This window comes from Terrapene carolina, unplaced genomic scaffold (genome assembly GCF_002925995.2).
Source record: "Terrapene carolina triunguis isolate 2854851 unplaced genomic scaffold, T_m_triunguis-2.0 Scaffold837, whole genome shotgun sequence".
NCBI classification, from domain to species: Eukaryota; Metazoa; Chordata; order Testudines; family Emydidae; genus Terrapene; species Terrapene triunguis.
The window spans coordinates 893,955-915,962 of record NW_020665188.1 but is presented as its reverse complement, the minus strand read 5'-3'; the positions used below and the strand labels follow the sequence as shown (position 1 = coordinate 915,962).

At 46.5% G+C, this 22,008-nt stretch overlaps 1 protein-coding gene across 1 annotated transcript; it reads left to right on the top strand.

Annotated features, from left to right (window-relative positions):
- Positions 1–55: 55 nt before the first annotated feature.
- DNAJB11 (DnaJ heat shock protein family (Hsp40) member B11) lies at positions 56–21,034 on the top strand. Its single transcript, XM_024206362.3, has 10 exons — positions 56–327; positions 1,453–1,609; positions 7,032–7,129; positions 8,508–8,640; positions 11,302–11,444; positions 12,036–12,118; positions 14,000–14,057; positions 15,645–15,756; positions 16,155–16,314; positions 20,655–21,034. Exons 1-10 carry the CDS (start codon positions 260–262, stop codon positions 20,717–20,719), a joined length of 1,077 nt encoding a protein of 358 aa, XP_024062130.2. The 5' UTR covers positions 56–259; the 3' UTR covers positions 20,720–21,034.
- Positions 21,035–22,008: the final 974 nt, after the last annotated feature.

Genomic DNA, 22,008 nt, shown 5'->3' with positions numbered 1-22,008 from the left:
GTGATTGGCCAGTCCGGCCGGGAGGTTGGTGAAGTGTGCGACTGTGATTGGTGAGGTGTCACTGGGGCCGCGTGCTGTGCCACAGTGTGATTGGCCCACTCTCTTCGCCGGGCTCTGTTTCATATCTATGGTTACCGGCGACTGAGTCTCCGCCGCTGCAGGACCCGGCCGAAGACCCCCCCCCCCCCCCCCGCCAGGCGAAGTGAGCCGTGTCCCGGCCCCGTGCAGGCTCGGCGGGGAGTGAGGCCTCGCCGCCGTCATGGTCCCTCGTTCTCTCGGCCGTCTCTGCCTGCTGCTGCTCTACCTCCTCGGGGAGGCCAGTGCCGGGTGAGTGCGGCCGCGGTGGGCGGGGATTCCGGGGGAGCGGGGCCTGTGGGGGCGCGATCCCTCAGACCGACTCCGAGCCCCTGACTCCGGCCCTTTAGGCAGCGACCAACCCCCACCCATCGTGGGCCTCCCAGATCTCCGCCCACGCCATTCCCCTCCTCCGCTCACACTCACCCCGCCCACCCCAACCAGCGACCAACCTCCGCCCATCCCCCAGCCCCCGTCTATTCCGGGCCCCATTCCCCACACCTGGCCTCTGGCCATTCCCCCCCCCCATACACAGCCCCCGTCTATTCCGCCCACCCGCCCATCCCCCACCCACAGCCTCCGACTATCCCGGGCCCCATTCCCTACACTCGGTCCTTGCCCACCCACCCCCAACACAGCCTCCGACAATGCCATACCCGGCCCCTGGCCAGCCCCCACACTCAGCCCCCGAGGCCCCATTCCCTACACCTGGTGCCTGCCCATCCCCCCCCAACACAGTCTCTGACTATCCTGGCCCCCCAACCCCCACACACAGCCCCTGACTATCCTGGCCCTCATCCACCCCCCCCACACACACACAGCCTCCAACTAGCCCAATGCCCCTATCCCCCACACCTGGCCCTTTCCCAGACCCCAACTATTCTGGCCCCTGTGCTCCCCCACCTGGTCCCCCGTCTATCCTCTACACATAGCCCCTGACAATCCCAGCCCCCCGCTCCCACAGCTGACCCCTGCCCATCCCCCATACACAGCTCCCAACTATCCTGGTCCTCCCATCTTCCAAACTTGGCCCATGCCCATCCCCTACACACAGCCTCTGACTATGCTGTTACAGACACACACACACGCACCCCTGCACGCACAGCCCGCAGTCAGTGTCACCATCACCCCACACATACACATTGTCTTGAGCTAGTCACTGAATGTCTCTGTGCTTCAATTCCTCCTGTGTAAAAGGGTGTTAATAGCATTTATTGAAACTCTCAGGTGTGCAAGGAGGATGCATTCATTATTGTTTGTTGTTTGGATGCTGCAGTGGTGGTGGTATCATATGAGTGATAGATGTGCTGCACACGTGGAATAGTTCTATGTGGCAGAGGCCACAACTAGATGCTTATTTTGCTCTGTATTTCTCAGGAGGGATTTCTATAAGATTCTGGGGGTGTCCCGCAGTGCATCAGTAAAAGACATTAAAAAGGCCTATCGGAAACTGGCTTTGCAGCTTCATCCGGACCGAAACCCTGACGATCCGAGAGCACAAGAAAAGTTCCAGGATCTGGGTGCTGCCTATGAGGTCAGTGAGTTAATCAGGTATCTGCTCCCAGCACTAACACAAACATGGTTTTCCTGTATTGTTGGCATCTCTGCCCATCTCATCATTTCGGTGATGGTTGAACAAGTTCTCTTTCCCAGTGATGTCCTTGGAGCTGGCATTAATCAGGAGGAGTCAGCAATGATTACGTTGCACTGTTGGTAATGAATTGCTGCAACAAAAGTGAAAAATCAGACAGGTTTATTGACCACAAACTGCAGTGGAGGTGATAGCGAAAAATCATAAAGAGTCTGGTAAATAACCTGATTGCTGTCACTCTAAGGTTTCTAGCAGTGGTCACAGGCCAATTTTGGGATTCCAATTTTCTAATTTTCAGAGTTAAGTTATCCTCTCTTGCATGTTGTGGGAAAGAGGGAATGTTTCCTTTGATGGAGTTTGCAGATTCCTATATAGGGATCTGAACATTTTGTTTCATTTTGCAGGAGATATTGCAGTAGTTGGCTTTCTGGGACCAAAGGCAGCTTGATTGCTGTGGATGCTCAGGATGTATGAGGACAGCGATGGCTAAATTTTCTTCTCTGGAAAACAATAGCTTATTCTTTCAAAGCACCAAAACTTTGGTGTAAAGTTCTCTCGCTGGGGAAGGGAAGCTAGTGCACGATTAATAAAATGGACATCTCGATGCATTCTTTTGGAATCTTCAGACAGGATATGCTATTCTGGGATTTCATAGTTGTACCTGAAATAGATCATTTAAAATTACACCTCTACCCCGATATAACGCTGTCCTCGGGAGCCAAAAAATCTTACCACGTTATAGGTGAAACCGCGTTATATCGAACTTGCTTTGATCCACCGGAGTGCGCAGCCCCGCCCCCCCGGAGCGCTGCTTTACCGCGTTGTATCCGAATTCGTGTTATATCGGGTCGCATTATATCGGTAGAGGTGTATTTGTAGTTCCTCGGCCCTCTCCCATCCCTAGCATTTGTTCCTAGGCTAATAGGATATAGGTTTGAAATTTGATTCCTGGTTGTCCTTAAGTCTGGAGCTGAAGCATACTTCTAAGTCTTCAGACCTGCCAGTGTGTAATGGAAATTGTCAGAATATGTGACAAATGACCAAACCCTGTGATACCTGGCTTTTGTTATCTGTTGCTTATGGCACAATGTTTTCAGTCTTAAACTGGTTTAAGGGTGTTCTCACTATGTGAGTTAATTGACTTAAGAAATTTAAAGAGAACATTAAGAGATTATTTGATTGTGGTGTATATATATAAATACCTAGTTGGGGAGAAGATCTGTTTCACTAATCTGGGAGACAAAGGTATTGACAAAATCCCTTGGCTGAAAACTAAAATTAGATTAACTCGGGTTAGATATAGAATCAAACTAATAGTGAAGGCAAGATGTTTCAATGGTTAATTATCAACAAATATGATGCTTTCTCACTTAAAGCCTTTACATTGACTGATTGTCTTTCTAAAAATATGCTCCACTTCAGCCACAAAATATGGGCTTGATTCAGGCTTAATTACTGGCTGAAATTCTGTGCCCTGTGCTACACAGGAGGTCAGACTACATGATTGTAATGGTCCCTTCTGGCTTTCACATCTATTAAACCCATTTTGCAATCTGTATTTAATTCACGGAGTGAGAGAACATCCTTAAAAATTATTGTCTGGCACTTATGGTGCGACAACACAGATAGTCCTCTTTTTGGCTGTTGGTGGCCCAGGAGAAGGGAATGAAGTGGGGGGGGCCTGCCCAGGCCACTGAAGAGTTTAGTGAAGGGCTACCTGCCTGGGTTTTTTGTGGAATGCCAGGGAGAAGGAGAGGTGGGCCCTGCCATCCCAAATTCACTTCATGCAACTCTCACATTCGTACTACCCTCCGTGTTTAATATTGGACACACCTCAAATTAATGCAGGCTGGAACCTCATATCTTAGGTGACTATCCAGAGACTATCCAGCTGCTGTCCTTCTTCCTCCTGTGCTCTTGTGATTGGTGCTGTTTCTCTGTCCCTTTCCATTCAAGCCTCAAGGGAGCAGAGAGAGGTCCCTGAGGAGGAACTGACAGTAATTTTCAGGTAGAGGAGGAGTGAGCAGCTGTCCTGGGCTAGCAGATTATTTAGGTGTAAGAATCTATTTATTTGGGGTATGTATGTCTGTAAAACTTCTGGAGTAGATACTGTGCTGGAGAACAGATACGGATCACACTTATGCTTCTGCAGTGGTGGCCCTAATGCTTTGCAACTGACTAAGATCTGCAATTGTAGCCATTGCACATCTGGTGCTTTCCTCACTGTAGAATCACTGTTGCACAAGTACATAGTTGTGAGTGCATGAAAGGAGATGATGTAACTTTTGGTCAGATAATACAGGGAAGTTTTCTACTGGTCTTGCTGAGTTTGGACCTCTTTTTAAAGCAAATTATTTACTCACTTTGAATGGAAATCCTTAAATTATCCTGGGAAGTGGGGGGTTTTCTGTCTCTCTTGCAAACAGGAAATAGTGAAATTCAGCACTTCTTCTATGTGAAAAATATTTACCTGTTTTCTTTCCAACATAAAGTTCCAGATCTCTGAAAACTTATGCACATGCTTAGCTTTACATTCATGACTAGTCCAATTTAAAATCAATGGGACTACTAGCATGTGTAAGGCTTTGCAGGATGTGGGTCCTGACACTTTTGATGCCACTTTGTACTGTTAATTTTACTGTTTTCCCTCTTTCTGTGCATCTCTGTCACAATAGCTTTAAAAAAATTGGAAAAGTGTGATTGTAAAATCACAAAAATCAGCAGGGAGACTCGGGCACATGTAGTCTTTGAAACATTAAACTCATTAATTTATTTTTTAAGTTGACTAGATTTCAAGTTAACCATATCTCTTTAAGGTACCATAGTGACACAACTAAACCCATTAAGGGAACATAAAAATTCAGGTTCCATCACCAATATTGACTCTTACATGTCCATTGTATTCTTAAATATTTTTGCAGAACTAAAATTAGAAAATGTTGTATGTGCAATGCAGCAGATTTAATGTTGCTGTTGGGCTCTTAGTTCTTGCACTTCCTGCCTGTGCAATCTTAGTATTGCATCAATGCAGTGTTTCTTGTGGGTGTTTCCAAAAGGTGATGTGGGGACATCTGAATGGTATACACAATTTACAAACTCACTCGCATTGGACCTTGTTGTAAGTGCCTTCAACCAAGCAGTGTATACTTGTTAGCTGTGCATGTATGCACAGCCCATCTTCCCTCACTGTACATGTAGAATAAGGACCATTTGAAAATCTCCTATTTAATTAAAATGAAATCACACAAAGCAGTAGCCCTCATTGAGAAGTATGGCCTTGCCATGTTTCATATACCAGCCATTTTTACTATAGCGATGTCTTAAAAAAATAAAATTGTAGGAAAGGTATGGTTCTTGCCTCCTCCCCCTAATTTAAAACAGCTTAACCAGTAGTGTTCCAACTTTACAAACTACTTCAGCTCTGGGCAGACCAAGCATGGAACACTCCAGTCTGTAAGGTTTCTATTTTGGAAAGTATCAGAGGGGTAGCCATGTTAGTCTGTATCCGCAAAAACGATCCCTCACTCTCACAGACCTTGGGAGGCAGGCCAGTCCTCGCTTACAGACAGCCCCACAACCTGAAGCAAATACTCACCAGCAACTACACACCACACAACAGAAACACTAACCCAGGAACCAATCCCTGTAACAAACCCCGTTGCCTACTCTGTCCCCATATCTACTCTAGCGACACCATCAGAGGACCCTACCACATAAGCCACACCATCAGGGGCTCATTCAGCAGGGGCACATCTACTAATGTGATATATGCCATCATGTGCCAGCAATGCCATGTACATTGGCCAAACCGGACAGTCTCTACGTAAAAGAATAAATGGACGCAAATCCGACATCAGGAATGGTAACATACAAAAGTCAGTAGGAGAACACTTCAATCTCCCTGGACATTCAATAACAGATTTAAACTTCATCCTTCAACAAAAAAAACCTTCAGAAACAGACTTCAAAGAGAAACTGTGGAGCTACAATTCATTTGCAAACTTAACACCATTAATTTGGGCTTGAATAGGGACTGGGAGTGGTTGGCTCACTACAAAAACAATTTTCCTTCTCTTGGTATTGACACCTCATCAATTATTGGGAGTGGACCACATCCAGCCTGACTGAATTGGCCTTGTCAACACTGGTTCTCCACTTGTACACTCCCTTCTCTTCATGTGCCGGTATATTTATGCCTGTATCTGTAATTTTCACTCCATGCATCGGAAGAAGTGGGTTTTTTACCCACGAAAGCTTATGCCCAGATACATTTGTTAGTCTTTAAGGTGCCACTGGACTCCTCGTTATTTTGGAAAGTTATGAACGTGCTCCAACAGGTGTAGTAAAGATTTATTTGTTTAACAGCCCAGCTATAGCTATTGCTGCTGATAATTGTCCTAATACCAAGATAAATTAGCAATCAAAAGCTACATTTAGTGGCAGTTAAGGTTGCATCAGGGTGTATGCTACCCCCTTGAAACCTGAAAAGCATGGAAATATGAAGTTAAGAGGAAATACTGGTGCCTTCCTTTTCAACTTTATATTGAGTATAACACTGTCAATAACACACTCCAGTACTCCATAAGGCTTTTGCTTCCATCTCCAACAGATACCCAAAAGCTGTATGTATCCCAGCTTCATCAAAGCCCCCCTCTGATGCAAAACTTTAACAGCCACCTCACATGCTTTTGGATCAATGGATCAGTACATCTGATTGTCACACATTCCATGAATTTGGGAAGTTATTCCGCCTTAACTCGGCTGAGGTTGCTGCTCTCATACTCTCTCTTCCTTCCCCTCCCTCGCCCCATGTTGTCCCGGAAGTGAGTGCCAATGTTTGTGCCGCGGCAGATTTATCGTCCTATTTGGTGGCTTCACATTGGTGCTCAAACTTGAGATTTTGGCTAAAGATTATGAAATGTTCTCTAGACAAATGCTCCTTCTGTATGACTGATATTGGAGCAGGAGGAGCAGCAGTGTAGTTTACAAAGAAGGGTGACACACTTCAGTGAAAGACTGCCAAAAGGGCTGTATTTTTCGACTCTTATTGTTCTATCAATTCATTTTCCATTGGACCACCATGAAAAATTTGAAATAGTGTTGAATTATATTGTGTCTTGGCTTTGCTGTTTCAATTAGATGAATACAAAATAAAGGTTTATAGCTCTTGTTAAACTGAAAACTTTTGACTTAATGGTAATTACGGAGTCATGACCAGCACCATCATAATAGTCTTCTCTCGATGCCTCCATTGTCTCTTGTTCCTCATTTAGGAATAACGGCAGGGTTAATTTCAAAATTTGTCTAAATAACCTAGTTCACTTACGCACTAGTGTTTATTGTCCCACATCCTCTGCCCTTCCAGGTGCTCTCAGACGAGGAGAAGAGAAAGCAGTACGACACATATGGTGAGGAGGGATTGAAGGATGGTCACCAGGGTTCCCATGGAGACATCTTCTCACAGTAAGCTTTCATCTAGGCAAACTACTCTGCAGGCAGGGAAGACTAATTTTGTCTATAATATAAAGACACCAATACTACTTCACGGACTCCAGCACCGACCAGATGCTTTGTTAGTAGTAGCCTCAATCTCCTCATTTTTTCCTGGTCAAAGATAAATGAATCAGCACTGTGTATTCAACACTCCTATCCTAGCTGCTGCTTTCACGTACATGCCACCCCTTCTTCCACTGAGTAATGGGCATGAAGACCATGTTTGTTCTCTCTCCCCCACAAACCAGCATTGTTCACTTGGCAGATTTGCTAGTGTGAGTGATGTATAATAGATTGTAATTGCATTAAATATGCAGAATCTTTCTTGCATCCTCTGGGATGTGCCTGGTGTTTATTACACTGCCACAGATAATGGTTTAGGGGTTCTTGTGTGTTTTTTTTTTTTTTTTTTTTTAAGGAAAACGGTACAGCATCTTTTCCCGTTTTTTACTGGTTTAAATACAGCAAAATCTGACCTCTTCATTCACTAGCACTTCAAACAGCACCTCTTGCTTCAGGGTAAACCTGTGGATTATTCATTTATGATAGAGATATCTTTGCTACAGTTGTCCTTTAGGGTGTCAATATCTGCTGGTGTGTGGTCTGCTTGGAGGATGAGAGCAGCCCCTATTGACTAGTTTGACTGAATAAAAAGAAAGGCCATGCTTGGTTTCTGTCTCTTCCTCCACTAAACACTCTGTCTGCTAGGGCTGGATTCCCCTGAAGCTAGTTGATGCATTCTTGAAGAAGACCCCTCAGTGTCCACCCTCAAATAGTGTCCTTGTCTGAACATTGGTACTGCACAGAAGGATATCCCAGTGGTTAGGGCTTTAGCCTAGGATTTAGGAGACCTGCGTTCAATTTCCTACTTCACCACAGACTTCCTTTGTGAGGATGCAAGTCTCTTAGCCTCTCAGGGCTTCAGTCCCCATCTGTAAATGAGATTAATAGCACTTCCTGCTTCACAGGAGATAAATATGTTAGACTGTGAAGAACTCAGATACTACGGTTATCGGGGCCATATAAGCACCTCAGATGTGGTCCCAAAAATTTATTCCTAGCTGTGATGACTTTAAATAAGGAAATCTCTCCCAAAATAACTGATTTCTGTTTGTTTTTGAAAGCATGCAACTTGTATTTGAAGGAATATCAGCCAAGAATAGGCATTTGGTTTGACAATGTTCAATTTGCCGTACAGTGCATCTTATATGGTGGTGAGAAGAGGCTTCAAGGAAGCCTATTGCTGCATTCGATCTCTGTGTTCTAACAGAGATCCTGTTTATGAAGCCACATAGCTGGAGTGAACTTAAACTTCTTACTGAACTAATGAACGTCCATTACTCTGTAGCTTCTTTGGGGATTTTGGTTTCATGTTTGGAGGAAGTCCTCGTCAGCAAGACAGGAATATTCCACGAGGAAGTGACATCATTGTGGACCTGGAAGTTACACTGGAGGAAGTGTATTCAGGAAACTTTGTGGAAGTAAGTATAACAGTCTATTTCTAGGAGCCCCTCCCCGTTGAACCCTTGAGCTTGCTGATGACTGCTGGCCTAACTGTTGGTGAATAGTGCATTCTTAGAAAGAAATGGAAATGGGTTACTTCCTAATAGTGTGTCTGAGGATGGGTGAGGTACAAAACAGACGTGGGTGAGAGGCAATGCTGGAATTTCTTATGCTCTACATCAGGGGTCTCAAACAAGCGGGGCTCTTGCGTGTGGCCCGCAAAGCTCCCCGTGCACCCCCACCCCTCTGCCTACCCGCGGGATTGCCCCCTGTGGCATTGCCAGCCCCGTGCCGCTCTCTGAAGCAGCTGGCAGAACACCCCTTCGGGCCGGGGGAGGAGGGGGAAGGAGGCAGAGGGCTCCTGCATTGCCTCCTTCCAGGCACCTCCCCCCGCAGTTCCCATTGGCCGGGAACAGGGAACCGCGGCCAATGGGAGCTTCGTGGGAGGTACCTAGAGGGAGCGGCAAGAGCAGCGCACGCACAGAACCCTGAGCCCCCCTTCTCCCCCATGGGCTGCAGGGACACGGTTCCAGCTGCTTCCTGGAACGGAGCGGCATGGGGCCAGGGCAGGCAGGCAGGGAGCCTGCCCTGGCCCCGGTGCGCGCCGCTGCCACACCGGAGCCACTCTAGGTAAGCGGCGCCGGGCTGGAGCTCGCACCCTGAACCCCTTCTGCACCCCACACCCTGCCTTGAGCCCCCTGCCACATCCCACACCCCTCCTGCACCCCAACCCCCTGCCACATCCTGCACCCCTCCTGCACTCCCTGCCCTGAGCCACGTACCGCACCCCTCACTCTCTTGCACCCCACCCACCAACTCCCTGCCTTGAGCCCCCTGCTGCACCCTGCACACCACCTGCACCTCAACTTCCTGCCCTGAGCCCCCGCCACACCCTGCACCCTTTCTGCACCCCCTGGGGGCAGCGTTGGGGTGGGGACTTCGGGGAAGGGGTTGGAATGGGGCAGGGAAGGGGTGGAAAGAGGTGGGGCATGGGCCGGGCCTAATGGAAGGGGTGGAGTGGGGGCGGGGCCAGAGGCAGCGAGGGGGGGTGTCAGTGATGCGGCCCTCGGTTCAATGCACTAGTCCTCATGTGGCCCTCGTGGTCATTTGAGTTTGAGACCCCTGCTCTACATCCTCCTGTTGCTGCCAAGTACCTGGTACTGTTCTGGGAACCAAAAGCACTGTGGAGAAAGGGATGTTCCCAAGTAGGTCACTTTGAAACCCAATGGAAAGCTGCAGCAAAGAGATGAAACGTTAAATAAGATGTAAGCTTATTTAGTCTCTTGAAGTCAGGTCCTCTCATATCAAACCCTGCCTCTTTCAGCAAAGTAGTTGCCACCATATTAATCTAACTTAATTTTTACATGGCCAAGCATCTCTGTCACAACAGACGCCTAACACTCTGTGTTTAGCAAATATACGGTGCTTTCATTTAACTAGTTATGTCTCTGATGCTGGCAATCCCCAATACTGAATTAAATGCAAAAAAGCTGTATTAGTCAAGCATTATAGTTGAGGGTTCAAGTGTATAAATCAGGCAACTGAAAATTATGGTTCCCAAAGCAATTAACCATTAACTTAAAGGGTATGTGTGTCTACACTGCAGTCAGGTATGATTGCAGCACATGTAGATATACCAAAGCTAGCCATTGAAGTATGCCTTGGGTGGGCATGGCTATCTTCACTGCTAATGTTACTTGAGCTACCTTTGATCTACCTAGATTACACATGCTGTGATCACACCTTCCAGCTGCAGTGTAGATATACCCAGTGTGTGTGAACAGCAATATACAATATTATATATGCACTGTATACCTTAATATATAAAATATGACCAAATTGTGGTAGATTTAGGAACTATAACTTTAATTTCCTGAATCTCAACATTGTATTAACAGTTTTCATGTTTCATTTCCTCGGGTTCTTCAGTATAAAACATTATTTGATTTCCCATCCAAATAATATGGAAATGGACACACATGCACATCAGAAGTATTTGCATCTGGACATAGAAATCCTGCTAGACCTTGAACCCAGTAAAAAACAGGTATAAAGACATGTTTTGAAATAAAGCCAGGAGCTTAGCACTATGGCATACCCCTGTTAAAAAGAAGAATCACCATGTACTGCACTTGCACAGCTTGCAGTCTTCAATTGTTGACTTCAGTGACAAGTGCCTCAGCCAGATTTAAATCTTTAAAATAAGCTTGTTCAGAGATGTGAATATGGGGGGGGGGGGGGGAGTCTAAAAGTATCTTTAGAGAAAAAACTCTTTCCTAGTCACTGTAAAAGGAATGGAATTTTAGCCAGCTTCCCAAAATAATTCATCAAAGGCATCAGATGTTTCAGCCTAATGTTACCTTTTTTTATTTAGAAAGGTGGATAAGCATTGGGAAGCAGGCTTAAAAGGAACATGACTATAACAGTGACACAGTGGGTTCTCAGGTAGTGAACTGAAGACTGTATTCAGGAAGGCATTTCCAAGATCAAAGGCAATTATTGTTTTGGGTGCAGCACAGATATCTTGGAGCTCGTTGTCTAGAATATGTTTCTTGAAAGAACCCTTCTATTTGCAAAGCCTCGAGATCATTATACAGTGTGACTGGTTGATATGAAACTGCTGGATGTGTTTCTTGCAGGTTGTTAGGAACAAGCCAGTAGCCAGGCAGGCTCCTGGCAAACGGAAATGCAACTGCCGGCAGGAGATGAGGACCACCCAGCTAGGCCCTGGGCGTTTCCAGATGACTCAAGAAGTTGTCTGTGATGAGTGTCCCAATGTCAAGTGAGTGTTGTGTTTCTGCCTTGTACTGCGATATGGATAGCTAATCACAACTGGCCACTAGATGGGGGAAGGACATGCATGTGTGACCAGTATGACCCATGTGGCGGGGTGGCTTATTGGGAAAGAGCAGCTGGTTTTATCATATACTTTGCAGTCGTGGCAGAAATGAGAAGCTGGATTAAGTGAAAGGTTTTTTAATTTGCATTTTTAGCTCCACTCTCCTTGACTTTACACCCATCTAAAGAGGTGATTCTGCACTGCTATGAAAGGGGCTAAAGTAGAATAGGAGTACAGTTCCCCATTGGGATGTGTGAAGGTGGGGACTGCTGCAGTAGTGGTGTACATGGGATCTTGGGATGGTTTCAGTAGCTTAGCTCTTTGCTGTCTATAATGGTTGACCAGTGGAGACAGAGCAAGAGACACCTTTTGCCCTCCACTCTGGGTAGTGAGCAGTAAATGATACAAGCAGCAGGAGAAAAGCAGCAGTCCACTGTGGGAGTAGCCTGTGCTAGTCCAATAAAATGAGTAAAACCTGCCTTCTTGCTGAGCACAGCATCCACTCTTCTACTTTGTTTCTCTTTATCTCCCCAGGCTTGTGAATGAAGAGCGAACACTAGAGGTAGAGATAGAGCCAGGTGTGAGGGATGGCATGGAGTACCCCTTCATCGGGGAAGGTATGGCACTATCACCATAAAGATCAGCTTTGGTAACACTAGGATGATTATGATGAGGGCAGCATTAAGGAATCTCACTGCTTGCTGTGGGACATTGTTTTGAACTTGCCCCTTTTTAAGCAGTTGGTTTGTCCTATGCATTCTCTCAATCTAGAGACTGCATCCTACAGTCAATTTTAGTAATGCCCTGCTTAAAGAGTTCAGCCCCCTTGCTTTTATATTAGACATCTGGCAACAGAAAGGGAAAGCATTCCTATCAGAAAGAGGACCTATGACATATGTCTGCCATAACGCTCAGCTCTATTTGAAGTGTGTATGTAAGTCCCCTGGCCCAAGCATGCGGAGTCTTTCTCCATTATCACTTGTTCAGATCTGACAGAGTGAAAGCAGGAAGCCGAAAGGGAAAACAGAGCAGAATGCTAAATCCTACATCACTGTACCCTATGCCTGAGCTCACCCTTGACGTTCCATGGGGCCTGAAAGGTACGTGCTTCGGAAACTGACCCAGTTTCTGCCTTGAACCTGCTTTGTCAGCAAGTCTCCATTATGCAAAAATTCTTCTTCTAGCCATTTAACAGAATTAACTAGTATCATGACTTCATGTCCCAATAAACCCTTGGTTGCCTTTAGTCATCAATGTGAGCTGTAGTGCTACACAGTATCTCAACTATAGCTGTGTAGGTTTTGGATAATCCACATTGTCACAGTTCATGGCAGTGGCTCCTGTGCTCCTCCAGTGTGGTCCCTCAACAGCACCCACTTAGAGGTTTCCAGCTTCTCAAAAGTCATCTCTCTTGGGCAGAGGCCCGCATCTCACTCCCTCCTGACTGAGGGATCTTCAAGGCTGCACAGTTCCCAGTCTACACTCTGATGTCCGCAGCAAGCCAGACTGCCCAAAAGACCAGCGTCTGCGCTTTGCTTTCTCTCCAGAGGTTATGACTAGTCTGTTCCCCACAGTAATAAGCTACCACACAGCAATTTCTAAGCAAGCACATTTATTGTTAAGGTGAAAGTATTACAGAGAAAACATTAAAACAATAAAAGAACCTACCCAGATGCTAAAAAACTTACCAGGAGTCACCCCAGTTCCAGCCTCTGGCTCTGGTAGGTGTCAGTCCTTCAATACCCACAACTGGGTTTTCTCTGCGGTTACAAGTTCATAACTCTCAGATTCAGAACCAGAACCCAGGCTGAGTAGTTCAGCTGTTTTTGTACAGTTCAGGCCTTTGATCTCATCTCTGGGAACAGGTAATCGGCAGACAATGACCTGCTCCTCAGGGCATAGCTTCAGAAGGCTGGGTTTTCACATAACCAGAGGGGAGGAATTTGCATCAACCTCTCCCTAGGTATTCCCAGGAAATCCACTTAACATTTATTGTCCCTCCATATCCGTTCATCTGGCACATTTTTAATATAGTCCTTTGAACTTCAAGGTATCACATCTGTCTGCTCTCTCCCCCATCCCCCCCATCCAGAGAGGTTACATATAATTGCAGCTGACAACCACAATAATACATAAATCATTCATTTAATACAATGGACCTCAAAGATATTTAAATTTTATTCAATAAAGAGTCCCAAGGATGTGACAGGACGTTGCCATATCGGTCGCACGCACAGTCTGTAGGTGAGTCTTCTGCACTAATTTCATGCTCCAATGTTCATTGAGACATGACTCCAAAAGCCTGGGGTCTTCCATCTAAGAAGTTGCATGTAGGCAGGGAGTCGTTCGTAAAAATGGCGTGGATTTTTTTCAGCTTAGAAGAAGAATATAAGATCAAGTGAGCTGAGTCTCTCTGATGTCAGACAAGTTGGCTAATTGCTGGTGAAGCACCAATTGATGATTTAGTGTAACACACCATCTCTAACCTACTTCCACAGGTGAACCCCATGTAGACGGGGAGCCAGGTGACTTACGCTTCCGAATAAAAGTTCTCAAGTAAGTAACCTGCCTGCCTAACCCACGTCTCTCCTGGCTACTAGACAGAAAACTTACCAGTGTCTTTTGTATCAATTTTGCAGTTCAAATGGCACCTCTGTTACCCATCAGCAGCATCAGTGAGGCGAGAGAGCCAATCCTCTGATGGTTTTGATAGAGAGCTGGAGGCAGGACTCTGCAGAGCAGAGTGTCATATGTTAAGGGAGTTGGAATACTTTGAGATTACTGCCAGCTGTTCAGAGGATGCTTCCCTTTTGCTTTGTTTGGCCCAAAATCTAAGATTAGATGGTAGCTGCTGGATGAATCACATGGTACTTTGGCACTCCTCTCCACCTCTTGCCCTGTGAATGGAAAGGTTCTTAGTAATACACGTCGCTAGAACAGGAAAAAGGAAGCTGCTGAATGAGTCATGTGGGACTGTTTGACACAGCTCTTGTGTCCCAGGTCCCTCTTTGTGCCAACTGTCAAAGGTCACAGGGGTGCATAAGGGTTGCAGGGATCCCCTCATCTGTGATCTACATATTCGTTCACTAGAGAATGTAATGGACGGTCTCAAATGAAAGCCAGTGTCGCACTGGTCATTATAACCATTGTGAGATGTATGTTTGACAAATATGTGAGAAGTTAGGTATGTATGAGACAGTGCGGAGTGCAATCCAGACCAGTGAGGGGTTGTCACCACTTGCCCTTCAACCCTGGCTGCCTTACAGTGCTTTACCGCTGTAGCTCCCAGCCTGGGATGCTCACAAGCAGCTACCTGCATGCAGGTCGCACCCTGAGTTTCTATGTGCTAAACAGCCCTGGGTCAGCAGCTCTGATCCCAGCAGCCTGTCTACAGCCCCACTGTGCCTTCCACCAGCCTTGGTTACACTTGCTTTCTCTGTTGTATGTTACATGGAGCTGTGTTCTACGGTGTAAGTAGTAAGCGACAGTGAACTGTTCCTTTGGGATCAGCAGGCCTGGTAATTCTGTGAGTGTCCAATGGATATGGGGCTGGACACTGCAGGGGGACACTTGGAGTATGCGGAGGCTGGAGTGTGCCTATCACACCTCTCCACTCCTTTCAGTTCAGAGGGCAAGATTCTTAGTAATGCACTTCCCCTAGCACAGGAAAAGGAAGCTGAATCAGACTTATGAATGTCTTTTCCATTCTTCTGAGATTTATGTGAATTCTCCAAGCCTTTTCATAAATGGAGGGAAGCAAGTAACCTAGAGGTCCTGAATAATTGATTTTTCAGTTCTGTGCCTGAATGGAAATATTAAAAAAACAAAATCGGTTCCTTTTGAACTGATTCTGAATTTTTCTCACCAAAATGAAAAATTGAAAAGCTTTGTTCAGGTTGAAATGAAACATTTCAAATGTCAAATTGAAACAACATCTTTGACATTTTTATTCTCAGTTCTTTTTCAGCCAAAGCCATTTGTTGAATTCAACCTGAACTCATTCATTGTTTCAGTGCCATGAAAAATGCATATTTCTGTGACTTTACTATTTCCCAAAACAATTTTGCTCAGCTCTAGTCCTGACTTTTGCAGAAGAGGTGGGGAGAGAGGTCAATGGTTCAAGTTCCTCTGCTCTGTTCACAGGCACCCAGTCTTCGAAAGAAGAGGAGATGATTTGTATACAAACGTCACTATCTCGCTGGTCGAGGCACTGATAGGCTTTGAAATGGATATTGCCCATTTAGATGGGCACAAGGTGAGGCAAGAGTTTACTTTCATGTTCTCTACAAGCAAAATTATTTCAGTAATGATTTCTCTGTGCTCCACAGGGACTTGTCCACTCCTGGTTGCAGCTGTTGACCATAAACAATCTTGTTTCATCCAGAGATTAAAAAAAAGACCCATTTTGACTATCTGGAGTCTGCTCCAGAAGCTACAAGTGAGGACACAGTCCCTGATTAGCCTCCAGGCTAGAGGGCACGTGCTGGCATATGTTATCCTAAGCTCTGTGTCAGTGCTCTTACATATCCTGGCACTGAATATTACTGGCTTTGTGGCAGATTCAGTATTGAGCATGCCTTTCTAGTATTGCTGTAAAGGAAATTTAGGATAACAGGATACTAACACTGTTCTCAAATTTCCCTTGCTTTGTAGGTTCATGTTGCCCGGGATAAAATCACAAAACCTGGGGCCAAACTGTGGAAAAAAGGAGAAGGTCTTCCAAACTTTGATAACAACAACATCAAAGGCTCACTAATCATTACTTTTGATGTGGACTTCCCCAAAGAGCAGCTGACAGACGAACAGCGGGAAGGTTTGTGCTTTAAAAACCTACCACAACATCTCACAATTTTCTGAACAATGATAGAGCTTTGTCATGTGATTTTAAGATAACCGCCTGCAGGGATCAGGAAGGAATTCTCTCCCCCACCGCTGCATACAGCATAATATAATTGGCTAGGTGTACTGTGGGCAATTTCTTCTTTCCTCTGAAGCATCTGGTTTCAGTTGCTGTACTTGGAAGGCTACCAGATTAGATGAACCACTGGTCTGATATTTGTATAGCATTGACAAATCTGGAGCTGCTTCAAAGCTCCCATCCAAGGGACTGATTGCACCCTTGTTGGAGATGGGTTAGAACTGGACTTAGCCCTGCACTGGCTTCACCCTTGTTAGAATGGTAGCTCAGACTTAACAGCACAGTTTCCCAGCATCTGCCTCCACTTCTCTTTGGAGTTGGGTATTGCTCTGATGTTAAGGTGGAAGCTGCTCTGCTGCATCAGGAAATAGATGCTTTCTCCCCGCCACTCCTTACCCTAAGCACATAGGCCAAGTCTACGCAGGAATGCTCAGGAAATTTAAGGAAAATCTGCTAACACTATGAAATCGACGTGCATAAATTATAGCCCATTAACCCCCACCCCTGAGATGCTCTCACACAGGAGTAAAGTGGACTTAGTTTGCTGCAACTTAATCCTCTTTAGAGGGTGAATGTCTGAGCTAAATTGAGGGTGGTGATTGGCAAGTCAGGTAGCTCTCATAAAGTTGGGGGCAGGACAGAGAAGCATCATCTATAGCCCCCACTTCTTCACAGCTTCTGAACCACTGCTAGAAGGACCTCCCCACCACCCCCTCCCCCAGCACCTGTGGTAGGCGTTGCTCCTGTACTCCAGGCAGCAGCAAACAGGATCTCCTCTTCCACATATCCCTCTAGCAGGGATGATGGAAACCACGTTCTGCCACTAACAGGAAGGAATTGGATCCTGGCACAGTTGAGTATGGATGCTCAAGGAGAGACTCTCTCTTCTCCCATTTCCAAAGCAGCATAGAGGGAAGCATCTGGACTACCTTTGGGCTTGCTCAAGGCCACCATGCACATTTTCCGAAGATACTGTCTGCCAGGAATCTCCCTCCTGGGTATCTGCCTCCTAGTGTGAGAATGGCAGAACTGCATCTTCCAGAGTTTGTAGAGTGGAAGCCAGCTCCTTAGGGCTGGTCTATACTTAGCCGCTAGTTCGGCGGCTGGAAATCGAACTTCCTGGTTCGATTTATCGCGTCTGGTCTGGACGCGATAAATCGAACCAGGAAGTGCTCGTCGTCGACTGCGATACTCCAGCTCAACGAGAGGAGTACCGCGGAGTCGACGGGGAGCCTGCCTGCCGCGTGTGGACCGCGTCTGAACCGCGGTAAGTTCGAAGTAAGGTATGTCGAATTCAGCTACGTTATTCACGTAGCTGAATTTGCGTACCTTACTTCGACTTGGGGGGTAAGTGTAGACCAAGCCTTAGTGGTGTTATGTGCCACCATCAGAGTGTAAAAATGCTGCCTTCAGAATATTCCAGTTGCTTCCTTCTTGACTAGTCAGTGGGGGAGCTCCTGACAGCTGCAGCACCAGCATCCTTTCAGTCCTGATTTTAAAAGTGTGAGGTCTCTGCCTCATGCTCTCCATCACTTTTTTGGGTGTGTGCTGCAGCTTTGGCTCTCTGTCCAGGTGTCTTGCTGTTTTCCCCAGGAGCCTTGTCTCCAGTGCATTGATGCTTGCTCTGGTCTGTGCTGGGCTTTCAGGGCCCCTCTTTCTCTTTGGCGTATATGTCAGAGGAGGAAGAAAGGCTGCTGTGTCAGTGTAGCAGAGCGATGTCCCTGACCAGGATTTGGGTCACAATGCGCAGGGACATGAAGAATGCTTGCAAATGTCACTCCACACTAAAAAAGCATGGGGATGGGAATTCAATCCAACCCCTCCTGGAGAGAGAGATTCTGTTGGTTTGGCACAAGGTTGGTGCAGAATGCCCTGCAGAATAAATCCTGAGTCAATGAAGACTGGGTGCTGAGACTTGGTACTAGTGCACACTCTGCTGCCTGCCACGAAGTCTTGTAGGGCAGTTCCCATCTAGAATGCATGGTACATCTCCCCCATAGCAAAGAGATCCTCCAAGTGTCAGCCCCATCTCACGTATAGCACTTGAAGGCAGTGGCATTGCATTCCAGCCTAAGGAGGTGGAGCCTTCACTAAAGAGACGAAGGCAGGAGAGGCCATTACGTCTCCATCAAGAGCCCTGGATTTCCCTCTCCTGTATTAGTGCACTGGAAGCAGGGGGGGTGATGGTGCTTTTTGGTTACCAGTTGTGCTTGCCAACCTTGCCTGGACACTGTCCTATGCAAGGCTGCCACAGAGCACTCAGTGGCACTTCTCCTGTCCTCCAGTGAGGGTGGCTGACTGTGCAGGCTGGATCTCTCTGCTCATAGGAACTCTAGGATACTTCCCTACCACCACAGGGTCTGATTTGTTGGAGGGAACAGCAGTACCAATGTTGTCTTTTGGGCTGGTGTCAGTGCTGCATGGTTGAGCAAGATATGTGGAGGTAGTTGTAGCGTAACTGCACTGGCTGGGGCTTCGTGTTCTCAGATGACTGACAATGGACACCACTCTGGAGGACATCAGGAGATCAACCCATGTCTCCCCTGGGCTACTGGAGTCATTCGGGGATCGACGACATAAATTGACTGTCTGAATGGCAGCTGTGCTGCCTAAATATTCAAGAAATACTTAGTCCTGTACTTTTCTGTTTATCTAGCGAGGGAAAAAATTCCTTCCTTTTCTCATTCTTGGCCACTGGCCCTGCTGTTTGTAATGTTAAGTGCACCTTCTTTTGAGGTGTCTCATGAGCTTCTTTTGCTCCAGCAGTGAGAATCCTGCCAGAGGGTCTCTCTAAAGATGGGAAAACTATCTCCTTGTTCTGCTTCTCTGATGTCCCTTTGACCAGATTCTCTGCCACCTGCCAGCCAGAGATTACTTTCTAGAGGGTTCCTATGCTTACACCTGAGCTCTATACTTATATTGCTTCTCTTAGGCCTGGTCTACACTAACCCCCCAAGTCGAACTAAGGTATGCAACTTCAGCTACGTGAATAACGTAGCTGAAGTCGACATACCTTAGTTCGAACTTACCGCGGTTCAGACGCGGTCCACACGCGGCAGGCAGGCTCCCCGTCGACTCCGCGGTACTCCTCTCGCCGAGCTGGAGTACCGCAGTCGACGGCGAGCACTTCCTGGTTCGACTTATCGCGTCCAGACCAGACGCGATAAGTCGAACCCAGAACTTCGATCCCCAGCCGCCGAACTAGCGGCTGGGTGTAGACCAGCCCTTTGAATTGGTTTTATTACTATTTTGGAGCTTTAATTCCCGTGCAGCTGAAGGAGCAGGCTGGAATGTTCAGAGGGGAGCAAGCAACGTGGAGCACTACACAAGGTTAAAAGTCTAAGTGAAGTAGCATTTCCGCTGCTGTTGTACCAGGAAGCTGAGCTTCAGACCAGCAGAACTGTACACACTCTTTCCTGTCTCTCCCGCTCCCACCCATGTCTTGCAGCCTAGGCCACTAAGTGGAGGAGATGTGGGTGGGTCTATCTTTCCCTTAATACAGTGACCCAAGTAGGTGCGATATTGTGTTGCGAGTGCTAACCAGTGCATCTGACACCCCATGCCAGCCAATCAGATCCCTGCCCTCACTTTCAGACAAGACGTGGATATAGACAGGACATCAGAATACAACTTCAAAATAATTCATTGAAATAGTCTTAAACATGGCTTTACTACGTGTGATATCAATATTAACACATAAAGAAAACACCCAGTAAAATGCTAGACTAAGTGGATTGTTCTAGCAACACAGAAGGCCAGAGAATGTATCCTGGGCTCGACTTTTCTCCCAGGCCAGTAGGATCTCAGGGTGGTGTGTTAAGTAGTATGTGTGGGAGAATCTTGAGCATCTCCTCTAGCTGCCTCTTTTTTGTCTCCACCCCACCCCCATCTGCTGCCTTGCTTAGTTTGTAGCAGAGGTGACTATCTCATTGGATCCCAGCCCTTTTGTGTTTCAGCCTATCCTGTGTTGTGGGAGGATGTGTAAGAAGGCTTTAATATAACAGCATTATCCACTTAGCGCCACCTCTCCTTGTGAGAGTGCAAGATTAGCTGAAATGGACTTGTACAGCCCTTCTGTTTAACTGTCCAGTGAGATAGTTGGACTGCCAGATGTTTGTGTTCCATTGCTCAGATGTGCCATCTGGGGTGCCCAAGTGGCTTCTGTGTCAAGTCAGATATGTAAATATTGTGGGGGTCTTTCATGCTGTGTGATAACTGTTCCTTTTCTCTTGTAGGTCTCAAACAGCTATTGAAACAAGGATCTGTGCAGAAGGTGTACAATGGACTGCAGGGATACTAACACAACAAATTGGACTTGATTGCAAATGAAAAGTGAAATCAGTGATATTTATCTGCAGTCTTCTTCTGCCCATTGTAGAACGAAAAGGAGGGAGGGTGGAGCGATGGTTCAAGCAGATTTTTGCAAATGGTGAAGGTGGTCAGATGGCTTAAGGAAAATATTTCCTTTTTCAGGGCATAACTGGTGCTGCCTATAGAGTTCCCGGTAGTGGAGCAGTGAGCAAAGCCCCTGACCAAAGAAAATGGGGGCAGGGGGGTGTTAAACTCGGTGCAAATTGGAAATTCTGGTTTTTAAATATATTTTGATGTTACTTTTCTTGACCCTCTCAATGTATTTTCCTCGTTTCTCTTTGTGTGTCTCTCACATTGATCTTCCCCTAACATTTCCTCTCATTCTCAGCTCCTCCCCACAGAGCCTAATGGGCCGTATTCTTTCAGAACACACAACTCCACTGAAAGAGGTCAGTTTCTATTAGAAGTGAACTGAGTGAGGGTCTTGGGAGTGGCTATAGAGCCATCGGATGGAGTTCTGGAGGTGGTGGTGAAGATGGCCTCTTCAGTCCTCTTCTGACTTTCTTAATGCCAAAAATAGTCTTTTGCCCGCAACATTCACACAAAGTTTCAAGCCAGAACTGAGTCTGGTCTTTGAAAATATCCACTATCAGCTTGCCCTTTCTTCACTTTATAGAGCTCTAAAAAAAAAAACCCCGTCTCTTCCTGTGACTGGTCTAGAACTCTGTGTTAGGAATTCTTCCCACTCCCCCATCTCTTTGCACACAAAGGCTTGGTTGGAATAGTTCGGTATCCCCTGCACTTAATCCTCCAAGAGAACAGGAGCAGCGGGGAGCACTGTAATAAAACTGCTCAAAGTTTAATGGCAATTGACTGGCTATGCATCTAAGTAGAACTGGCTGTATTGTAGCTGCAAGCACTTGGTCTCTAAAGAAGGCTCTGTCCTAATGAAAATAGGTGTGTGACCTACAAGCTATGCTACATCTGACAGCTAATACAGGCAACAGCTCTGCAGCTCTCTTCGCTGGAGAGGAGGGCTGTGCTGCTCGGCTGGGATAGGTTTCTCAGGCCCTTTCTGGTGTCCTCCGTGAGGCTGCCCATGGGGTTGTGCCATTGTGTGTTCCAGCACACTGGGAAGCCATAGCTGAAAAAGCCTTGAAGCACATCCAGATGGAGAAACTGGCTGTGTGGTACTTCATTCCATGCAGGTAAAGGGTGAGAAATGGCAACCAGCTATTCCCACCTGTGGGCAACTGCCCCCTCCTTTCCTCTGCTCTG